Source organism: Oryza brachyantha, chromosome 8 (assembly GCF_000231095.2).
Source record: "Oryza brachyantha chromosome 8, ObraRS2, whole genome shotgun sequence".
In the NCBI taxonomy this organism is placed as follows: Eukaryota; Viridiplantae; Streptophyta; class Magnoliopsida; order Poales; family Poaceae; genus Oryza; species Oryza brachyantha.
In genome coordinates this window covers 16,357,760-16,381,220 of record NC_023170.2, presented here as the reverse complement: position 1 = coordinate 16,381,220, position 23,461 = coordinate 16,357,760, and the positions used below count along the sequence as shown (strand labels likewise).

Sequence of the window (23,461 nt, the reverse complement as noted above, 5' to 3'; positions counted from 1 at the left end):
AAAGTTTCAGATTTCCCACTGAACCTTTTTTTTTTCGAAAAAGATGAAACGATGTATGACCGGATGGAGTATCGGGTATGATTTGTCTTACGACAGAAGAAGTACATACGCACAACCTGTATCTGTCGACACCTCAAATCAAGCAAGTCAAATCGTGCTGCTTAAACTCGATTTTACTTGGGATAATGACACATGTTGAATCTAGCACTACTAAGACCGTTTAGTTCCCAAAATTTTTTTCCAAAAAAGTCCCATCGAATTTTTAGACATCTAAATAAAACATTAAATATATATAAACATTAAAACTAATTACATTAAGACGTGATTAGCCATAAGTGCTACAGTAACTAACATGTGCTAATGACGAATTAATTAGACTAAAAGATTCGTCTCGCGGTTTTCAGGCGGAATCTGAAATTTGTTTTGTAACTAGACTAAGTTTAATACTTCAAATATGTGTTTAAAGTTTTGATGTGATATTTTTACAAAATTTTTTTCAAACTAAACAACCCCTAGCATGATCCATCCAAGAATTGACACTGTCAAGCTGCGTTCAGTTCCCGACAATCTCGCTCATGTGAAGGTTTCTTGGACCGTGTCTAGGCAGCACATCTCGCAGGAGAGGGACGGCAGGGGCAATTGTGTGGTGACAGTAGAGTGCTTTCGGTTGCCCATAGTTCGGGATAATCGAACTTAACACCAACGTTTTTTTTTTGCTGCTGTTTATGTTTATACGTTAAAATTTAAATTTTAAACTCTAAATTTGGAGTTTATTTTTAGTTTATACTTTTAGACCACTACGAATATGTATATAAAAGTTTTATTTACAAATCATCTTTTGTTTGCAGATATATTATTTTCAAAGGAAAAAACAAACAATCGCCCTCTAAATCTGGATAAAGAATGGTTGCATCTTCTTGGTGATCCTGCCTCCACTAATCTAACCGCCCACACCAAAGTCGCCTCTGGTTGGAAATCAAGCAGCAGGCGCCGACCACCATTAAAGAGCAATTAAACAATCGCCATTAAGGTTGCCTCCATGAGCAAGGAAAGGCAAATTCTCCTTAATTCAGAGCTCAAAAGCATCGCTCGCTCTTCGCTTCCAGCGTACTCCTGCAGCACAGGAGGCAATGGTTAGTTGTAGTTGCACGAACAATATCTAGGCTTTTAAGTTTAAATATCTATACAGATTAAATTATTTAAACGGCTAAAATTTTAGTTTAAAAAGGTCATATATATATATATATATATATAGTTGGATACAACGACCTCGTAAAAAAATACTCTTAACGAATATAGAGGCCAGGTTTTAATTAATCCTTTATCTAGGAAAGAACAAGAGGCAGGAGAGTCTCACATGGCATACTTGCGTTTGCGTCATGAGCAGAGCACTCGAGGAGGCAGGCAGTGAACGAGTGGCCAGGCGCACTGGGCATCAGCTTTTCTCTTCAGTCGCCATCGCCGTGATCAAGATCTTCGTTTCAGGTCACTCGATGTCCTCTCGTCTTGTGTTGTGGTTTTCAGATTTACTGTTATACTGACAGTGTCACTGATGAAGAAGCTGTTGTTTGTACATCTGTGAAGCTGCGAGTGTGACGTTGTGGTGATATGAGGATGATGCTGCATGCAGCCCCGATCTGTGATGCGATCGTGCAAAATTATTGAGCGATGATTGATTCGTACAGCGCACTCACTTCAATCAGGTGGTGTTTAGGTGTTAAAATTTTTGGGCAAAAACATCACATCGAACGTTTGCCCGAATGTCGGAAGGGGTTTTTGATACGAATGACGAATTTCACGGCTAGCCTAAAAACCATGAGACGAATCTTTTGAGCCTAATTAATCCGTCATTAATACATGTTGTTTACGGTAGCACTTATGGCTAATCATGGACTAATTAGGCTCAAAAGACTCGTCTCAAGATTTCTTCCATAACTGTGCAATTAGTTTTTTGGTTTATCTATATTTAATGCTTTATTTATGTGTCCAAAAATTTGATGTGATGTTTTTGGAAAAAATTTTTAAACTAAACAAGGCCTCAGTCTGAAGGGAAAAAATAAAATTTTCGTTTGTCTCCAAAACGTTTTTTGTCGATTCAGGCCTTGTTTAGTTCCCAAAATTTTTTTCCAAAAACATCACATCGAATTTTTAGACACCTAAATAAAGCATTAAACATGGATAAATCAAAAAACTAATTGCACAGTTACAGAAGAAATCTTAAGACAAATCTTTTGAGCCTAATTAGAAAGTGATTAGCCATAAGTGCTACAGTAACCAATATATGCTAATGACGGATTAATTAGGCTCAAAAAACTAATTGCACAGTTACGGAAGAAATCTTAGACGAATCTTTTGAGCCTAATTAGAAAGTGATTAGCCATAAGTGCTACAGTAACCAATATATGCTAATGACGGATTAATTAGGCTCAAAAAATTCGTCCCGTGGTTTCCAGCCGGAATCTGAAATTTGTTTTGTAATAATTAGACTACGTTTAACACTTTAAATATGTATCAAAAACTTGATGTGATGTTTTTACAAATTTTTTTTGCAAACTAAACACCACCTCAGAAGCGTCAGACAGAGTGGGTGAGCATGATAATTCCACTTGACAAGGCACTGAAATATTTGATTCGGTTGTGTTGGATGGTCAAGCAATCTGTGTACTATTGCCTGAGAGCCGAATGGAAGAGGCACAAAAGAAGACAAGCGTCGAGCAGAAGCAAAGTTCAGCCACGCCTTAACAGTGCTGCGGCAAAGTCGGCAAATCCTACATTGTTTTTCTGAAAACCAGCAAATCCTACCTTGTGCATTTCACAGAAAAATATTATATGTAAAGTTTCACTTTTCATTTATTAATTTAGCCGTTTATATCTTCAAAAAACTAAAATGAAATTGAAATAATCCTTCGATCCTAAAATCTCAACTGTCTTAAATAACACAACACTAATCGAGCATTATGACCTTGAGCTTGCTTATCAATGAATAGGCTGAACTCTCAAGAAGACAAGAACTCTTTTTTTTTGACCAGGAGAAGACAAGAACTCAAAATCTAGTTTTAGGACAGCCAAACACTCTACTGACCAGCTGTCTGAGGTAACAGTAGTCAGTAGCTAGGTAGGCCGAAAGCTGAACAGCAATTCTGCCGACCGGCCAAACCATATCATAATCTGCACTCCTATGTAGCATCCGAACTTGTATAGTCGTTAGACCTGCAAGCGTGTGAAAATCGCTCGCGAGTTCGTCGGCGGCGGCCGGCGGCGGCGGCGGCGGAGGAGACAAACGGCGGCGGCGCCGGCGAGGTCGCGAGACGTACGGCGAGGTGGGTGGAGCGGCCCCCAACTACCAGAGACACCTGGCGTCGCGGGGGACCAATCGCGTCGCGCGCGGTGGGGGCCCACCCCGCCACCGCCTCGTAACGGCTTTTGACTTTTCTCGACTCCGCCTCGCTCCGCACGCTGATGACCTCACCTCACCTCGCCGATGACGTGGCGTCGTTTCATTGGCTATCAGGTGTCACATAATCTTAGTTTTTTTTTGGATTATCTAAATTATAAATAGTTATGTAAGGTTATAAACAACTATGCTAGTTTACTACTACCCATTTTCTTTTAAAATGCTGAACAAAAAACATTATATAGTTTATTTTTTAGACACATAATGCTCAATAGCTTAAAAATATAGTACTAATAAAATCCCAAGTCCATAATAAAATAAAAATAAGGCTATGTAAGGCCCTTATCTTTTTTTTCTAAAAAGTCCAAATATTATATCTGTAAACAATAAATATTTTTAATAAAAATTTAATATACGTGTTCTTAAAGATTTAAAAGCAAATGCTGAAAAATAAAGTATGATAAAAAACTTTAAATCAAATCCAAATTAAAGATTAAAGAATTAAATTTTAATTTATAATAAGAATAAGAAAAAAAATAAAGATGAGCATTGCTGGAGCAGTATTAGTTGACCATGATTGTATAAACGCTGTGCAAGACTACTGCATTACGTACGTGCACTCAATGTACTTGTTCTTGATAGCTACCACTAGGGCTTTTGTCACTGATAGGTAGGTCCAAGGTTCATTGGGCCCACTTGTTAGTGACAATAGCATCACTTCTCTGACTACAGAAAATCCTGATCCTTTACAGAGTACTACCTTCATCTGCCTATCAAGTCAAAATGCAACACTATTCCTTAATCCAACAAGTCAAATCAAAACAGTATCTCTATCTCAACAAAAAAAACAGGGAGATGATTGATACTGTATCTTGGCTTTGATCGGAAGAGGCAATTCGTGATCTCCTGCTCGTTTTCGTGTCCAACCGAACTTGCCCGAACGAATAGTTCATGTGATAAATAAATAGAGCAATTAATTAAGGTCGGTGATGGCCGATGAGTGATGACATTGGCACAACGAGCAGGGAGGATAAATAAACCGTGTGCCTAATCTTCGGGGCTCAGGGTGATGATCCGATTAGACTAATCGTATTGTCCAATTAATTGAGATCGTGTGGTTGGATTGGATGGTGTTGATACTTAATTTTAATTGTGTTGTACTGAATTCGATATGTCCCTACTTACTTAAACTGGCAGGTAGCAATATGTATGAAGCTCCTTCTTCCTCCATGGTCCGCGGACCTTATGTTTTGGCAGCGATTTATCCAAAAATTAAAATTTAGAACTTAGCCACTGTTTATTTCGATGTATGATTATTGTGATCTAGATTATATAATTAATCTGAAACAAATAATTAGATTGTTGTGATAACTTATTATTATGTTAATATACCGTACAGATTACCATAATCTAAAAACTCCTCAAGGATGCATTTTACATATTATTAGATAGCTAAAGATCTACTACCATTGGGTATTTAAGTTAATTACCCACAATGTCAACCATTACCTACCTCAACTTACAATAATCATACTCAATAATCTAAATTACAATAATACTTAGCCTAAGTATGAATAAACAACGACTTAATTTTAAAGTTGATTTTATGCTTTTTATCATATAGTTTATTTTATATATTTGTTTTTGAACAGTAATAACGTCCTTAGTCTATATATTTTGTGTTCATCTGCTGCGAGTCCATGACCTCATGGCATCTTTCTATTTTTTTTGGTTGGAAATGATAGGTTAGTTGGAAATTATTATGAGAGCTGCCAAATTTTCATTTGGCGTTAGTGGATTTGATAGTGTTTATGCTTAGTTTTAAATTTTTTGGAGTGGATTTGATATACTGGCATGCAGGTAGGCATAAGTCATGAGCTGCTTCTTCATCATGACAGCAGTTAGAGCTACCTGACACTGTTCCATGGAATCTACGTTGTCATTCTTCTTGGCATGTCTCTCCTATCTTCATCTGTTATGAATTTTTTTATTTTTTAAAACTTTTTAAGAAATAATTTTATTACTAAATCTTGGACAAATTTGTTTCATCAAATGAACTTTTTGACCACGCAGGTATTGGTGACGTTGCAAGATAACGCTGTCACTCAGGGTATTTGGTGTGACAGGCTTGCCACACCACCGACACAGGCGTGACAGCATGGTCTTGCCACGCCGGCGACACTGGCGTAGCAAGCCTGCCATACCAAAACTCTCTGTGGTAGCGTTATCTTGCCACGCGAATGTTAGTGGCGTGGCTAAAAGGTTCATCTGGTGAAAATATTTTTCTCCGATGTTTAGAAATAAAATTATTTATTAAAATGGTTTAAAAAATAAAAAAATCACCTGTTATCGGGTATGTGACCTCATGGCAATTTTTTTTCCTTTCGGAAATGATGGGAGCTTCCAATTTGACATTTGAGACTTAGCATGGTGGTGGATCGTGGACTTTTCGATATATGGTTAACCATTTTATCATGTTTATAAAATTATCGTAATTATCATTTATTTATTTTGTTACGATTTGTTTTACCATTACAAGTATTTTAAACATGACTTAAATTTTTTCGAATAAAACAAATTGTTAAACATATGTCAAAAAGTCAACGGTGGTACTTACGTGACTTTCCGAGAACACTTTGCAAGCATGTGGACTCGATTTGAAATTTTTTCCACTGAACCTCATGACCAAAAAAACAATCGAACAAAAAACATCAAAATTTGAACGTGGCGACGAATTAAGGCCCATTTGGAACTCTCAAGGAATAAGTTCACTTTTGGTCCCTCAAGTTGTCACGAAGTATCAAAATCGTCCCTCAACCGTAATACCAGAAATGTTCGCCCTCGATGCTACAAAAACCGTTCAATTCAGGTCCCTGGACAGTATTGGAGGGTGGTTTCGCTGATGTGGCATCCTAGTCAGCAAAAAATAGATTAAAAAATTCATGGGGCCCATCTGTCAGCCTAATAAGAACACAAAAAACCCACACTCTCCTCTCTCCATCGAGGTCGGCGGCTGCGCATCGGCGAGCTCGGGTGTGGGCACGGGGAGGCGATCACACTGGGCGCGAACTTGGGCGGCAGTGGAACGGCAGCTGGCACAGGCTTGGCTGCTTGGGGCGGATGCGCCGGCGAGCTTGGCCTTCGTCGCGGCGCCCGAACAGCCTTCCCCATCCTCATCGGAATTAGCAACAACGCGCCCGTCCCCGTCTCCGGTGTTGCCCGGGCGCCGACACCTCCCGCCATCTCCTCGCCCCGCGCTCGCGCCTGGCTCCTCCAGCCAGCCGCTGAGTCGCCCCGTCGGGCTCCTGTGCGCCACACGGCCGCCGAGCCGCCACCGCCGCCCCGCACTGTCGGCCGCCGGGCGTCGTCGAGCCTCGGCCGCGCCGCTCAGCCACCGAGCCATCGCCGCCGGGCCGCTCCCGCCGTCGTGCCGCCGTGCTCCCGTGCGCCACCTAGTCGCCGAGCCACCGCCGCGCCGCCCCACGCCGCCCTACGCTGCCGCTGCCGTCGGGCGTCGTTGAGCCCCAATCGCACCTCCGCGTCGCGCCACCTGGTCGCCGACCACCGCCGCCACCGCTCGGCTGCTCCCGCCGTCGTGCCGCGCTCCCGTGCGCCATGCCACCTGACTGCCGAGCCACCGCCGCTGCCGCGCGGCCGCTCCTATCGTCGTGCCGTCGCGTTCCCGTGCGCCACCTGGCCGCCGAGCCATCGCCGTTGCCGCGCGGCCGCTCCTGTCGTCGTGCCGCCGCGCTCCCGTGGGCCACCTGGCCGCCGAGCCACCGCCGCTGCCGCGCGGCCGCTCCTGTCGTCGTTCCGCCGCGCTCCCGTGCGCCACCTGGCCGCCGAGCCACCGCCGCTGCCGCGCGGCCGCTCCTGTCGTCGTTCCGCCGCGCTCCCGTGCGCCACCTGGCCGCCGAGCCACCGCCGCTGCCGCGCGGCCGCTCCTGTCGTCGTTCCACCGCGCTCCCGTGCGCCACCCGGCCGCCGAGCCACCGCCACGCCGCCCCGCGCTACCGTTGCCGCTGGGCGTCGTTGAGCCTCGGTCGCACCGCCTCGCTGCGCCACCCAGCCGCCGAGCCACCGCCACGCCGCCCCGCGCTACCGTTGCCGCTGGGCGTCGTTGAGCCTCGGTCGCACCGCCTCGCTGCGCCACCCAGTCGCCGAGCCACCGCTGCCGCCGCCGTGCAGCCGCTCCCGCTGTCGTGGTGCCGCTCCCGTCGTCGCGCCGCCGGGCTCCCGTGCGCCACCCGGCGCCGAGCCACCGCTGCCGCCACGCGGCCGCTCCCGCTGTCGTGCCGCTGCTCCCGTTGTCGCGCCGCCGGGCTCCCGTGGGCCACCCAGCGCCGAGCCACCGCCTCCGCCACGCGGCCGCTCTCGCTGTCATGCCGTCGCTCCCGTCGTCGCGTCGCCAGGCCCCCGTGCGCCACCCGACCCCCACGCTTCTGCTGCCACCGCACGTCGTTGAGCCCCGGGCTCCCGCGTGACTCCCGACCGCCGAGCCACCCCCGCCGTCGCGCCGCCACATGTGCTTTGTGAGGGAGAGAGGAGAAGAGGAGGGAGAGGAGAGAGTAAAAGATTAAAAAAAAATCTGACATGTGAGACCCACCGGCCGCCACGTCAGCAAAACCGGTCAAAAAATAGGTTAATACTGTCAAGGGACCTTTAGTGAATGGATTCGGTGAGTTTAGGGGTTCACATTTCTGTTATTGCAGCTAAGGGACGAAAAACAAACTCGCAGTCAAGTTTAGGGACCTTTAGTGAACTTATTCCAACTCTGAATTCCGACGGATTCCGTCCGGCCCAGTCTCTGAATCCCAGACAAACAAACGAACCCCGGGCCCGTCCGTAATGGGCCCAATTGAGCCGAGATGTGCAATGGGCCGTGGATGTTGGGCCTAACTCGAGAATCCCGTGTCGCGTGCTATCTTCTTCTTCGTTTCCGGGGGGCTCTCCTTCCTCCCTCCCACGCGCCTCTCTCTCCTCGCCGTCGTCGCGGAGGATCCTAGGGTTTCGTTCGCCGGGGCGCCGGCTCGCCGCCGGCGTCCACAGAGTCAGCAGAAGCGTGCGTGGGAGCGCCTCCCCCAGCCCGTACTCTCGCTCTCGACCCCCCCTCCTCCTCCCCGTGTAAGCTTCCCGCGGGCGAGGTGAGTAGCGCATCTCCGATGCTCCTCCTTCAGATCTATCTGATCGTGCAGCTCAAGCGCCGCCCGCTTGCTCCGTGCAGGGATGGACGAGTGGGTTCGCCAGGCCGAGGCGTGGGTGGGGCGGGCCGAGATCTGGATCCGTCAGCAGCCCCCCGAGCAGATTTACCTCGCCGTCGCGGTGGTCGCCGTGACGGTTCTGTTGCTCGTCGCAGGTGGTGTGTCGAGTTCAAGCCTAGTTTCTTGCTTTAAATCCTCTAGTCAGGAGACTGTTTGGGCGTGCTAGTTTCAGTGTTGCCCTAGAGCCAGGAGCGTGAGCTCAAGTGAGACATTGGGATTGCTTAGGCTTCGTTGGTTTAGCAACTAGCTGGAGTGATATTAAGTTCATTTTTAACTCAATATTAAATATCTGGCTTGTAAAAGTCCAGCAGTTTGTCTCACAGACGTAATTGCCAGTTAGTTGTGCATCTGATTGCGTAGTCCACAGCTAGTTATAATTTACCATGTTGTTGCAGAGATCCAATAAGGTTAACCTTTGAAGTCTGGGCTTATCTTTTTTTTCTACGCTTGTCACAAGGACGTATTGCCATTATGTTTGAGTAACTTGTGTTGTCCTTCTTAATTGTTTAGCTTTAGCTCAAATGACCATGAATTGCTCAGACTTGGGGAGGTTCGCAACCTGCTAGAGTTGTTTTCAGTACAATTCCATAATCTTGAAGCATCTGGCTTGTAAAAGCCCAGCAGTTTGTCTCATAGCCACAATTGCTAATGAATGAACTAGCTGTGTAATGTGCATTTGGTTGTATAGCTCCATATCTGTTTATAGCATAGTATATTGTTGCTAAATCAAATAAGGTTACTGTTTGAAGCTTGGTTTTACCTTTTGTTACCTTTGTCATAAGAATGTATTGCCATAATGTTTAAATAACTTGTACCACCTAGTTTTCCTTCAATCCATCTGATGAATTGCATGTGTGTATGCATTATATTCATGGCACAAGCACACACAAAATCCTCAATGGGTATAACTAAAGGCATCATCACCACAAAGTGGAACTTTAAAGTAGTAATTGCTACATTATTTTGTTGGTGTTGCATGTGCAGTAATTAACAAGCAATGTTTGGCTTCTCTTTGTGTGCAGTTTCGTGCCTGAAATCCTCAAAACCAAACACCATAGTGCTATCTGGGCTCAGTGGTAGTGGCAAAACTATCCTTTTCTATCAGGTAATTTATTGTTTCTATTATTCCATTTCCATATATTGTCCTTTTTTTGTGTTTCTTACTCCTTTAAAGTGAGACAGTTATTCAATTTCTTGTGGATTAAAGCAGAAAAATGGATTTTATCAAATCGATGAATAGTGGGTAGAACTCAATTTTTTCTGTATCTTGTTTCAGCTTCTTTCCATGCCTTGTAGTCAAGTAGCTTAGTAAATTATCATTCTAAGTGGACTGCACATGTGCACTTTCTGCTTTTGATGTTATAGTCTATCAGGTCTCTCTTTTCTAGGTTACTTTGATTCGACTTTATATGCTCCAGTCTTGATTCTTTTGGTGAAATATTATATTGCAACACCATAAATAACTACTTTGTCAATTTCAAGTTAATTTTCCTTGAGTGTCTTTTATCTTGTGCTAATTTTGCCTTTCTCTAGCTTCGGGATGGATCTTCACACCAAGGAACTGTGACTTCAATGGAACAAAACAATGATACATTTGTGCTTCATTCTGAGTTGGAGAGGGTAAAGACTGCTTCTTAGAGATAAATTTTTTTAGCGCCTTGATATAAAAATGGAAGGGATGCTATCCTGTTATATAGAACCATGCATTTGCTGACAACAATATACCAACATCTGTTCTTGTTCTCTCCGCAGAAAGGCAAAATAAAGCCTATTCATGTCGTGGACGTTCCTGGTCATGCAAGGCTCAAACCCAAGCTCGATGAAGTCTTGCCTCAAGCAGCTGGGATAATTTATGTTGTTGATGCTCTAGATTTCTTGTCTACTGTGCAAGCTACTGCAGAGTAATTTTGCTGACTTAATTCCTGTTTTTAGTAAAACCATGTGGTGTTTATTTTAGCTGAAATTAAAACCCATATCTTACTGGGTTGAGATTAGGAGTGTGACTTGGAGCTTCTTTCATGATCAGACAAGTAATAAAATTGTGTGCTGTACTGCTGTGTCAACTGTTTTGTTTTAGTTGGTATTATCTCACAATATTCTCTTATCACAGGTACTTGTATGACATTCTGACAAAGGCAACTGTAGTGAAGAAGAGGGTTCCTGTTCTGATATTCTGCAACAAGACAGATAAAGTTACAGCTCACTCAAAAGAATTCATCAAGAAGCAATTGGAAAAAGAAATGTATGTATTTCTTTTAACATATTATACTACTACTATACTAGCATAACTATAGAGCATCAAACTGTGATTTTAATGCATTTACTTAGTATGCCATAGTTTTAATGTATACAGTAATTATTTTGCAAAACAAGTATCTCTGGTTCGTACACTGAAACTAACTGAGGCCACCCAGCAGCTCATTTAACTTAAACCACCTATCTGAGATCCACTGCCTAATAACTGAAGTAAAATATGAGATCCACAAGGCTTCTAAATTGCGCTGATTCTATTGTTTTGCAGAAACAAACTCCGGGAGTCTAGGAATGCCTTATCATCGGCTGACATCACTGATGAAGTCAAGCTTGGGAACCCTGGAGAAGCATTTAACTTCAGCCAGTGCCAGAACAAGGTGACAGTTGCCGAAGGTGCTGGTCTGACTGGTAATGTTTCAGCGGTTGAACAGTTCATTCGTGAGTATGTGAAAGCTTAGTAGGTCTTGAGAGTTGCCCCATCTTTACAGAATAGGGTTTGTGTTTTGTTCAAAATTGTTGATCTGAGCGGAGACTGATTTTCCTGATGGAAGAAGAAGAAAAACCTTCATCATGCATGGGTTTGATTTCCGTTGCTAACTCCTTACAAAACATCTGTTCCTGTGATGCATGATCATCTTAAAATTACGTTGTATATATCAATCCTGCATCGAAGAACCCCTTAACTACACGAGGGAAGTTACGTAAGGGGATCTCAATCCGTTTACCGGATGTCTCGTGCTGTTCGTTGCCTTCTCTCACCGACGGCGAGCTCGCTTTCTTCTCCGAGGAGGTATCTGTCGGCCACCATACCTGGCGGATCGATTAGAGAAGGAAGATAAAAATAATTAAATCAAACGGCTGATGGACCGATAGATTCGCTGAAACCAGTCAATTGATAAGATATTGTGACCAACAATTAATATAGAAGCACTATAGTAAGACTATTAGTTATGTTATTTATATAAGGGTTAATTCGTTTCATGCCACTGTCGTGACTTTTTCATCCATTTGTCTCCCTTTCGTTTTCTTCCATCTCCTCCTCCGGTTAGCGGGGCGGGGCGGGCGGAGGTCGGCGGTGAGCGTGCGGGACGGGCGTAGGCTGTCGGCGGCGCGGACTAGGCGTGGCAGTGGCTTGGCGGGGCGGTGGCCGAATGACGGCTTCGGAGGCCAGTCTCAGCCGGCCACCGCGGCCACCACCACCACTTCCATCGCTCGTTGGTGTAGAGGAGGAGGGGAAGACGAGGTCATTGTCGTCCTCAATTTTTCGATGCGGCAGCGTGACGGGGGTAGATGACGAGAACGAGGGAGATGACGGAGTGGACGGAAAAAGTAAGCGAGATGACAGAGTGGATGAAAAAAGTCACGACGGTGGCATGGATCTAATTTGGAAAAATAGTGGTGGCACCCATCCAAATACGTGAATTGTAATGATATTTTTCTAAATAACCATATTTGTAGTGGCATGGAACGAATTAACCCTTGATATAATTACAATTAGTATGTAGACTAGCATAGATCATCGGCTATATTCAATGATAATTGGCCAAGTTATATAGAATATCTAATCTAGCTTATTAGGAGTAATTTTAATAAGCCTAACCGGACCGAATCGAACCGATATAATCACTAGCAATAATATATAATATATAGGTCAAAACATTGGACCGAATCTAGAAAGGCCGAATGTAGCCAATATAATTAATAGGTAATAACCAGAACGATTAAAAAATAGCTTTAACTGAAATTGATAAGATATACATACAAGTATAATCGGAATATTGGACTTAAATAAAGAGAATGCCCTTCTAGCCGATACAACGAGAACTCAGGTACCGTTCATCGAACCTAATTGATGTAGCTTACTTGATAGCTTGCTTAATAATGAACTACTACTATGGCTATGCGTCGAAAATTGCAGTGGACATGGATTACAAAGACTCCGAGATGCCCATATTTAAACCCGCGAGTTGATACAAGTACATATCAAATATATGAGATAATACTTTCCTAACCAGACAAGGATTTAGGAAATAGAAGATAACTAAACCTGCCTAACTACAAGAAATATTATGTTGTAAGGAAGTATAGAATTATCTTGCCACGGTATTCACGATTTCTTATTGAGCTTGTCTTTTTCCATATAACGACTAAAGAATTATTCCAACTTTTGATGTTAACATATATATATATATATATTAAAAAATACTATAAATATTATTAGAAAACTCTAGGGTTCCTGATATTTTTAAACTTAAAAGACTAACCGGTAGAGTATAGCTGATTAGTTGGCCCGTTTGTTATCGCTGCCGTTATGCATGGCACATGTATATTTATAAATAAATATCCGCTCAACGAGAAATAGATATCATTCACTTGTTGACGCCACCATGTATCCCGGATGTTTCGTGCCGTTCGTTGTCAACTACTCGGTGGCGAAGTACCTCCCCGTCGGCGGTGTCGTCAGCTCCGACGAGTTCTCCGCCGGAGGCCACCTCTGGACGATCGACTGCTACCCCAGCGGCGTGAAGAAGACGGCGGCCGTCAGCGGCAAGTACCTCTCCCTCTTTCTCAGGGTCAAGAGCGCCGGATCCAATGGCGTCAAGGACATGTTCGAGGCCTTCGCGCTGACCAGAGGCGGCGAGCCGTCCGCCGGCGCCGCCGCCCAGAGGACCCACTTCCGCGTGTTCCGGTGCAACTCCGGCGACGAGGACTGGGGCTGGTCCCGGTTCGCGGCGCGGCAGGAGCTGGAGGACAGGTACGTCACCGGAACCGGCGCCTCACTTTCCTCTGCGGGGTGGTCGTCGCCGCCTCCGGCGGCGTCGCGCCCCTGCCCGCCGTGCCGCCGCCGAGCATAGGGAAGGAGCTCGGCGGCCTGCTCGACGCCGCCTACGGGACGGACGTCACCTTCGTCGTCGGCGGCGAGAGCTTCCCTGCCCCAGTCGCCGGTCTTCAAGGCGGAGCTCTTCGGCTACATGTCCGAGTCCACCTCGTCGTGCATAACGCTGCACGACATGCCGCCCGCGACGTTCCGAGCTTTCCTCCGGTTCATCTACACCGACGACCTGCACGACGACGACGGCGACCTCGTCGGCGGCGGCGGCTCGCCAACCGACACGCTCCAGCACCTACTCGTCGTGGCGGACAGGTACGCCATGGACAGGCTGAAGCAGATGTGCGCCGAGCGACTGCTGCGCAGCATGACGACGGAGTCGGTCGCCGATATCATGGTCTGCGCCGAGACGTACAACTGCCCGGAGCTGAAGACGAAGTGCGTCGAGTTCTTCGTCGCCGACAAAAACTTCAAGAAGGCCGTTTTCACCCATGGCTTTGCAGTGCTGCTGCAGAAGTTCCCGGTGATCGCTGCTGACATCAAGATGAGAGTTGGGAGATAGCTTTTGCATATCAATTGATCTCGTCTGTTAGCTTATGAAATTTCTCCTCTCTTTGTGTGCTGTGCTAATTAATTAAGATACTTTCCAATCAGAGATTTGCTCCAGTCCAATAAAACGTATCTCGAGGTATCAAATCGTTTCTGATTGTTGTATCTAACAATACACGTCCTACTCAGTTAGATCCAATAATAGGAAATGATTTGGTATCTCGAGGTTTTTTTTTATTGGACCGAAACAAATCTCTTCCGATTAAATGCATGTCTTTTTTTAAGTTAGGTATTCATAGTGCAATGATTAGAATTATGTCAATAGAATTATATAAGTGTTCACATAGGATAGAAGAGATGAGGCAATAAAAGCACAAGATATTTTTATAACCGTATTTGACAGGGCAATACGAGTCGGACGTCGACTATAAGGAAGGAAGGAAGAATTCTGTGGTATAAATAGAGTGACTTCCGAGAGGCGGGGAGGACAAGCAACACGAGATATATAAGCCATACAACTACAGGATCATAGAGCATCTACATCAAGATCAAGCCCATACAAATCATGTCGACTTCGTTGACAATTATAGTAGGGTAGTCTAGTCGAGAGTAGAGTTCCAATCTTATATTCTTGTAAATCTCACCGACATGGTTTAATGAGCAAAATAAGCTTTGACTCACTGGATTAGGGATATTATCCACTATCAATGTGCCCAAACCATTATAAGAGTTATTTGTTTCATTTATTCTTGTGGATATTTCTCTTATATACCTTGGTACAAGTCGAATCTTATACCATCTAGAGAGGGTCGATGTAATATAACGATAATGAGAGTCGATGTAATATAACGATAATGAGAGGGTAATGAGCCAAGACCAATAGAACTTAGGACGATGCCATACGTACGACGCTGTACGTATAATCTGCGTACGATAACGTTCTAGACATGCGCTCCGTCGTCCACGCCAACGTCAACGTCGTGATTACATCGTACACGGATCGTATGCAAAAGCTCGTATGTGTAGCTATTTCCATAGAACTTATCACAACATCACTTATATTCTTAGCTCAAAAATATCTAAAATTTTAGCTTACTCCTTTTAAACCCAGCTTTTAATTTTAGCTAACTCCTTTTAAACCCAGCTTTTAATTTTTGTAGGCTAAAAAGCTCGGTCCATAACTGCCCTTGGCCGACGTTTGATTTTCCAAGATTTGTGTCTGAATCGGAGAGGCGACGAGAGCATCCAGATCCGACTAGATATCTCCCTAGGAAACAAATCGATCTACAGATCTCCACCAAAACCACAGAGAGATTAGTTTGCTAAGCAGCAGAAGGCATATTAAGAAGGGGATCGAAGATTGTTGGGCGTACGTACGTCCGTTGCATCCATCCACTGGCAGGCAAGCATGGCGGACTCCGGTTTCGTGGAGCTCAAACTGGATTACACGGCGGCGGCGGAGCGCTGCGCCGCCGGCGACGTCGTCCACTCCGGCGTCCTCCACGCCGGCGGCCACGCCTGGAGGGTAGGCTGCTATCCGCGCGAGTCCAAGGTAGACGACAAGGGTGAGTACATCTCGCTCTACTTCGAGCGATTCGGCGAATCTTCGAACAACCTCGAGGCCATCTTCGACGCCTTCTTGATGGGAGGAGACGGCCAGCCATGTTCCTTCCATGCAACGGGGTGTGTGCAGGTATGGATAGTTCTATCATCCTTGAAAACGTATCATTTCATAAAATTTAGCGTGCGGTTTTATTGTTCTTAAAAAATATCTCAAGTTATTAAATTAACTCTTTATAATGTATTTGGTACCTTCGTGGATCAAGAAGCTCGAGTTTCAAATTTTACTACAATAATTTTACCATATTTGAAAAAACATATGTAGGTATTTTCTATGATAGAAAATATAGTACCTCTTGGTACTTTCTCAAGTATCGTAAAATTGCTCTTACATTAAAAATTTAGTTACTCTAGGTAGTTTCTTAAGGATCATAAAATTCCTCTCAAAATTTACGCTCAAAATTTTGGAATGTACTTAAATTTACAATAGAAAATATGATACATCAATTATATTGTCGGGAGATGCTTTTTACGGTTCTTTAGAAGGTATCAGAGAGTTACTGTAATTTCTATTGTACACATTTGGTACGTGTATGTGTTAGATATTTGGAGGTACCAAAATTTGTAGTGTAAAATTTTGGTTCATTCGGACATTTCTCGAAAACTATGAAATTTCACTTAACAAGAATAGTGAACTTATCCAAAACTTGGTATCTTCGGGTACTTACATATCTTGTGGTACAGTATTTCTACCGTGAAATTTTAGCAACTCCAGTTTATTTTACTAAGAATAGTAAAATTTCTGTGCAGAAACCTCCTGAGGACTGGGGATGGCAAAGATTCGTGAACCGGAGGGACCTTGAGTCGTCGTCGTTCATGGTGGATGGCAAGGTCAGAATCATGTGTGTGGTGATCGTTCTACGTGACAACGCCGTGCCCGTGCCGCCGTCCGACATTGGGGCCCATCTCGGTGGCCTGCTGGACCGCGGGGACGGGACGGACGTCTCCTTCCTCGTCGCCGGCGAGACGTTCCCGGCCCACCGTGCCGTGCTCGCCGCCCGTTCGCCGGTGTTCCGAGCGGAGCTCCTTGGCTCCATGGCGGAGGACAAGATGGCGTGCATCCCCCTGCAAGACATAGAGCCTGAGGCGTTCAGAGCCATGCTTCGGTTCATCTACACCGACGAGCTGCCCGTCGACGGCGCCGTCGAGCTGATCAATGGTGGCTCTTCCTCTTCGTCCGCCGCCGCAGCCGCCACGACGAAGAATATGACGACCGAGCTGCTCCAGAATCTGCTCGCGGCCGCAGACAGATACGATCTGAATAGGCTGAAGCTCATGTGCGCCCAGAGACTGTGGGACGCCGTGTCGGCGGATACCGTCGCGGCGACGCTGGCCTGCGCGGAGGCGCACGGCTGCCCGGAGCTGAGGAAGATGTGCCTCGAGTTCTTCGCGGTGGACAAGAACTTCAAGAAGGCCGTGCTGACGGAGGGATACTGCCGCCTAATGCAGCGCTTCCCTTCGGTCATCGATGAAATAGGAGCTCTGATTGAGAGCCGAGACAATGCAGATCAACGGTAGTCGATGCATGCCATTCTCCTCTAGATAATATACTCAGCTCCAGCGTGATAATTCTTTAACGTTTTAGATATGACACAGTCTTCTAAATCAATATTTTATTATGATTTCTATTTAAATATAAACAAAAAATAGCAAAATATTTATTTTTATTAAAATACTCCTTTTCATCGATACGTGTTGTCATAGTATTTCAAACTAAATATTTAAAAATTATTAATAGTTAAAGTTTTAAAAGTTTGACCGTCCCTCGTCCAAAACGACAATTATGAAACTAGAGGGAATAGTGCACAAAGTAGTTTTTGATTTTATTTATAATACTATCATGAAAAATTATAGTAACATTTTCAACACAAAATTAACCAGCATACTGTTTTATGAAGTTTAATGAAAATAATATGGTGTTACTAATATTATTCTATTTACTACTACAAACCCAAAGCATATTATATACTAATTTTGTTTCTAAAATAGTCTGATTTTTGTTGCATTTTAAATAAAAATTTCCATAGGAAAAATATAATATTTTTATTTGGAAATAATCCACAAACCCAATCGGGGCTTTTGTTGAACTAGAGATTAAGCTTTCAATTGCACGAGTACCTAGCGTAGTGATTCGTACACGTTGTGTCTTAGACATCTGAGCTCCTGGCTCATCAGAAGGTAGGCTAGCTAAGCTATATCCTTAACACGTGCATGTCCAAAGAGATGGCGATGACTCTGTCAAATCGAGATTGTGGGTGTTCTGTATCACAATCCCTGTATTCTAGGTTCTGGCTGGTTAGAGCAGAGGACTCGAAATCCTCCTTAGCTTTGTGCGTTGGACTCTAAATCCTAACAGAGTGGTTCGATTGCTGTTTAAAGAATCGCCATCGTAACCAAAGAAAATGGTCTAGGGGTGAGCATTCGGTTAGTTTGGTTATAGGAAAAATTCAGTTATTAGAATTTAAAAAGTCAGGACTAAAATTAGTTTGGAAAAGCTAGCACCGAACAATTTGGTTACGGTTTCAATCATGACTGAAATTTGACATTTTGAGTTTACATATTAAACATATAAAGTTATTTGACTACCTCCCTTGACGGCTTTCTTCGGGTGGTGCAGGACGCTTGGCGCCCGCCTGTCCACCTCCCTCCTCTCGCCGCCCTAACCTGGTGCCTCTCTAGCACGGCTAAGAGTCTGCAGAGCTGGAGCGATCACCACTTCGGCAGTATTTGGCTTCAGCTTATGTTAGCAAAGGAGATAGTCTTCTGCTTCGATGTGGCGCAGGAGAACCGCAGGCTCTCCCCTCTAGAAGCCTGGCTCAGGAGAGATTTGAAGCTTAAATGCCTCGGGCTTGCCTCGCTTGAGCGTACCTTGGCTCGCCAGCGCTCGCGTCTGATCTGGCTCAAGGAAGGGGATGCCAACACCAAGCTCTTCCACCAGCACGCCAGAGCTAGGAGGAGGAAGAACTTTATCTCGCGTCTCCGCAAATGTGCTCATTGCGCCGCCTCTCACGAGGAGTTGCAGGAGCTAGTCTCTTCTCACTTCCGCAGCATCTTGGGTTTGAGTGTCAACCGCGAGCTAGCGCTGGACTTGCAGTTTCTTGGTCTGTAGTCTGTGCCTTTGGACGGGCTGGATGACCCCCTTCACGGAAGAGGAGGTGTGGTCGGTGGTCAAATCCTTGCCATCTGACAAAGCACCCGGCCCAGATGGTTTCTCAAGCCGTTTCTACAAGGCTTGCTGGCCTGTGATCAAGGCAGAGATCATGGCAGCGCTCAATTCCCTCGCCTTGGCCAATGGTCAAGGGTTTGACCGTCTCAATGGTGCTCTTATTGCCCTTCTGCCTAAGAAGGAGGAGGTAATCGATGTGGGAGACATCCGGCCGATCAGCCTCATTCACAGCTTTGGGAAACTTTTCTCCAAGATCCTCGCCACCTGGTTGTCCCCTCACCTCAATGCCCTAGTCAAGGTGAACCAGAGCGCTTTCATCAAAGGCCGCTCTATCCACGACAACTTTCGTTACGTTCAGCTCACGGCCAGAGCCCTCTACGCCAAGCGCACCCCCAGGCTTCTCCTTAAGGTGGACATTGCGAAGGCCTTTGACACGGTCAGCTGGCCCTTCCTTTTGGAGGTGGTCACCCACCTAGGGTTCAGCCAATGGTGGCGCGACTGGATCTCTGTCATCCTCGGCGCTTCCTCTTCCCATGTTCTGATCAACGGGGTTTCCGGGCCCCGTTTTCCTCACCAGAGGGGCCTCCGCCAAGGGGACCCCCTCTCTCCCATGCTTTTTATCTTGGTCATGGAGGTGCTCAATGCGTTGCTCCGCAAAGCTGCGGAGACAGGCGGTCTTCTCTCGCTCAATGACCGGGCAATCCGGCATCGGGCCTCCCTCTATGCAGATGACCTAGTCATGTTTCTTTCCCCCGTTCGTCAGGACATTGAGTTCGTTCGAGCCATTCTCTCCGTCTTCGGTTCTGCTTCGGGCCTATGCACCAACTTCTCCAAGTGCTCGATCACTCCGATCCGTTGCTCGGCCAGTGAGCTTGAGCTGACCCGCTCCTCCTTCCCCTGCAGGATCTCCGAGTTCCCTTGCACCTACCTTGGCATTTCTCTCTCAGTCCGCAAGTTACCGAGGTCGGCCCTGTAGTCGCTGGTCGACAAGGTTTCTCGCCGCCTTCCACCCTGGAAAGGTCGGCTCCTCTCCCTTGTCGGACGGACCGTTCTTGTCCAGTCAGTGCTCTCTTCTATCCCGATCCATGTGGCCATGGTAGTCGGCTTGCCCAGCTGGGTGGTGAAAGCCATCGACAGAAAGCGCCACGCCTTTCTTTGGACGGGTTCGGACTCAGCCCATGGTGGCCAATGTAGAGTGTCGTGGTCGAACGCCTTTCGCCCTAAGGTGTTTGGGGATTGGGCATTCCTAACCTGCGTACGGCCGGCTTTGCTCTACGCCTGCGCTGGCTCTGGTTGCAGCACTCAGGGCACCCCTATTGGGCGGGCCTCAAAGCCCCTCCTGAATGTTGTGTCTCTGACATGTTCGCCGCTTCCACTTGTTTCTCGTTTGGCGATGGGGAGACTGCTCTTTTCTGGTCAGACCGGTGGATTGGTGTCCGTTCGGTCGTCGCTTTGGCCCCGCTTCTACTTCCCCTAGTCCCTCGTCGAATCCGGACCCAACGTTCAGTCGCCGCGGGCCTCGCGAACAACGCTTGAATCTCTGACCTCCGCGGGGCTCTCTGTTCCGGTCATCGGCCAATTTCTCCTTCTCTGGGATGCGGTACATCAGATCCGACTTTCGCCGGGGTCTCAGGACCGCCTCTGCTGGCGATGGACCAGCGACCAACGCTGTTCAGCGCGCTCGGCCTATCAGGCCTTCTTCTTCGGCCATCAGCTCCTCCCTTGCGCTGATCTGCTCTGGCATGCTAAAGGCCCAGCAAAGTGCAAGTTCTTCCTTTGGTTCGTCTTTCGCCATTGTTGGACAGTGAACCTGCTCCTTAGATGTGGCTTTGATTCCCATTCCGCCTGCCCCTTCTATGCCCAGGATTCTAAGATAGCGAACCACATCCTTATCGACTGTGTGTTCGCTAGACAGATCTGGCTCTTGGTTCTAACAATCGCGGGATGGGCTTCCATCTCTCCATCTAGGGGTGCCTATCCTCAGGACTGGTGGCCTTCGTCGAGAGCCCTCCTTCCGAAGCATCTGAAGGCTAGTTTTGACTCCTTTGTCCTTCTTGTCTCCTGGCAGCTCTGGTTAGAACGCAATCGCCGGGTTTTCGATCACGAGCTATCTTCCCTCCAGGATGTGCTCCAAGCCATCCGTTCGGAGGGCCTGCTGTGGTCCTCCGCTGGGGTAGCACCCCTTGACGCCTTGTTAGGAGATTAGCGTACCGTAACAAGTGTGTTTCTCCCTCTTGGGCGTTTTTCTGGGAGATTAGCTCGTAGCGTCTAGGCTCTCTCCCCTGCGTTGTTTTCTTTGGGGGTCCCTGCTGGAGGCCGGTCTAGCCGTATGCGTCGTGTATCAACACTCTTTATCTTCTAATTTATTGGTGTGCAATTCTTTTGCACGTTTAAGAAAAATCTGAATATTATTTAAACAAATTATGACAAAATAGCAGTGAACCATTAGTTAATTGTAATTACATGTTTTTAAGTTTGGACCGTAATTCCTAAAGGACAGGGTGTTTTGTTTTTTTTTTTTGATAAAAAATTGGTAAACTTAAATTGTATGTGCGCTGGCTTGTAAATATTCTTATGTTACTGTGTTGCTTCATTTTGTATAGGGTTGAAGATCAATCGGGATCCATTTTGTATAGGGTGGTCTAATACACGCACGGTTGCTAGGCCCCCGCGTGCCCGACCACTTCTATGTATATCCTCTATCTCTCTCTATATAAAAAATTTTAGATAACATATAAAATATATTTTAGACATGCAAACTTTAGACATATAAACCTTTAAACACACACATATACACACACATATTTTAGACATATAAACTTTAGACATGTAAATTTTATAATGCAAACTTATATACACACATATACATACATATATATATATAGAAACACAAAAGGATATAAATATTATTAATATAAAATTAATATGGAAAAATCTTTATACATATAAATTTATATATGCAAATTTTATACTCATAAAATTTAAAACCATATATACTATAACGGGCCGGCCCATATATTGTATATACAGTAAACAGGCCATCTCCACCTCTACTCATGGGCCTGTCTGTCTCTCCATCCCCACTCATGGGCCACTCCTACTCTAGGCCGATGTGTTCACGCGAGGACCAGGCGTGCAAACACGCATCAATTAGACTTTTTAGGCGACGACGGGCCCAAGCAAGGACGCATGTGCACAAAATGCTGTTGCCACATCTAATCCTTCCAACATGTGCCTTGAGTAGCAGTGTTTGGTGATCCCATGTGGATGGTTGGTGATCCATGTGGATGAGGCTGACCATCAATGTGGCAGATGACATGGCTCGATGAGATTCATTGAGATGAGATATGGAGGCTAAAAAATAGCCTGAGTTTGGATGACAGACTAGGGCCGTTTTGGACTTTCTGCATGGGTTCTCCACCCTATAAATAGAGGTGACTGCTGGTTTAGAGTTCACCTCGAGGATTTGAGAAAATATTTTGTGAGAGTTATTTTGATCTGTTAATTCTAAAGAGAAAATTTTTTTTGTGAGAGTTATTTTGATCTGTTAATTCCAAAGCTTTTAGGGAATTAACAGACAGATCTTTCTAAAATTCTTAGGCGGTTAATATAGGCTATGTAAACTTCATTCCATACAATAAAATATGAAGTTTATTATGATAATTAATATTTTTAGTTTTCTTCCGTACATTTTAATTCCAAATTTATGTTTTCCGTATTTAATTTTTGAATCTTTTCGTCACATGAATTTGGTTTTGATGCTCTATTTTATTTTTGATGTCTCGCCCCTCCCTATTCTCAATGAGATGTTATTTTTATGATTTTAAAAATTAATTTCGCTGTGACTAATTATATTACATAAAAAATTTAAATCAAATGTTATGTGGTCCGTTTTAAAAATAAATAAATAACCTTTAACAATGTGAAATTATTAATGGTGTTTCCACTAGTCCACATGTCTTTCAGTAATTAAAAAATATTCTGTAATGATGTTTTATTTGATATATATCAAAGAATTTATTTATTTCAGATAAAAGATTGTGCCAGCAAAACATTTTTACAACGCCAAGTATTCATTTCTTTTTACTATAGATTTATCTCTGATATCATTGTTAACGATTTGGATATTTGGGCGTATAAACAAAGTGGTATAAAGTCTTGATCGATCTTTCATTAGCGCAACTAAAGTGTCTTGGTATCGCTGCACGTGTCACACTGATGTTGTATTTAAACTTTTTTCAAAAAAATATATGAATTGCACATAAACTTTATGATTGAATTATATATATATATATATATATATATATTTATCTTTATATAAAGTTTCTAATATATAAAAAGTTAATATATAGAAAGAGGGTTATTATTTGGTTTTTTCGTGACGACAT

At 44.9% G+C, this 23,461-nt stretch overlaps 3 protein-coding genes across 4 annotated transcripts; all 3 read left to right on the top strand.

Annotated features, from left to right (window-relative positions):
• Window positions 1–8,350: 8,350 nt before the first annotated feature.
• Window positions 8,351–11,479, top strand: LOC102718577 (signal recognition particle receptor subunit beta-like). 2 transcript variants are annotated; one of them, XM_006659538.3, is made up of 7 exons: window positions 8,351–8,538; window positions 8,619–8,750; window positions 9,678–9,760; window positions 10,189–10,275; window positions 10,408–10,556; window positions 10,766–10,897; window positions 11,177–11,479. In XM_006659538.3, exons 2-7 carry the CDS (start codon window positions 8,621–8,623, stop codon window positions 11,364–11,366), a joined length of 771 nt encoding a protein of 256 aa, XP_006659601.1. In that variant the 5' UTR covers window positions 8,351–8,538; window positions 8,619–8,620; the 3' UTR covers window positions 11,367–11,479. The 2 variants fall into 2 exon arrangements, with proteins under 2 accessions (XP_006659601.1, XP_015695704.1); XM_015840218.2 differs by having other exon boundaries at window positions 8,619–8,753.
• A 1,816-nt stretch (window positions 11,480–13,295) lies between these two features.
• On the top strand, window positions 13,296–14,300 carry LOC102703421 (BTB/POZ and MATH domain-containing protein 6-like). The gene is made up of 2 exons (XM_015840185.1): window positions 13,296–13,663; window positions 14,054–14,300. Exons 1-2 carry the CDS (start codon window positions 13,296–13,298, stop codon window positions 14,298–14,300), a joined length of 615 nt encoding a protein of 204 aa, XP_015695671.1.
• Window positions 14,301–15,695: 1,395 nt separating this feature from the next.
• LOC102703149 (BTB/POZ and MATH domain-containing protein 1-like) lies at window positions 15,696–17,469 on the top strand. Its single transcript, XM_006660238.3, has 2 exons — window positions 15,696–15,980; window positions 16,658–17,469. Exons 1-2 carry the CDS (start codon window positions 15,696–15,698, stop codon window positions 17,423–17,425), a joined length of 1,053 nt encoding a protein of 350 aa, XP_006660301.1. The 3' UTR covers window positions 17,426–17,469.
• Window positions 17,470–23,461: the final 5,992 nt, after the last annotated feature.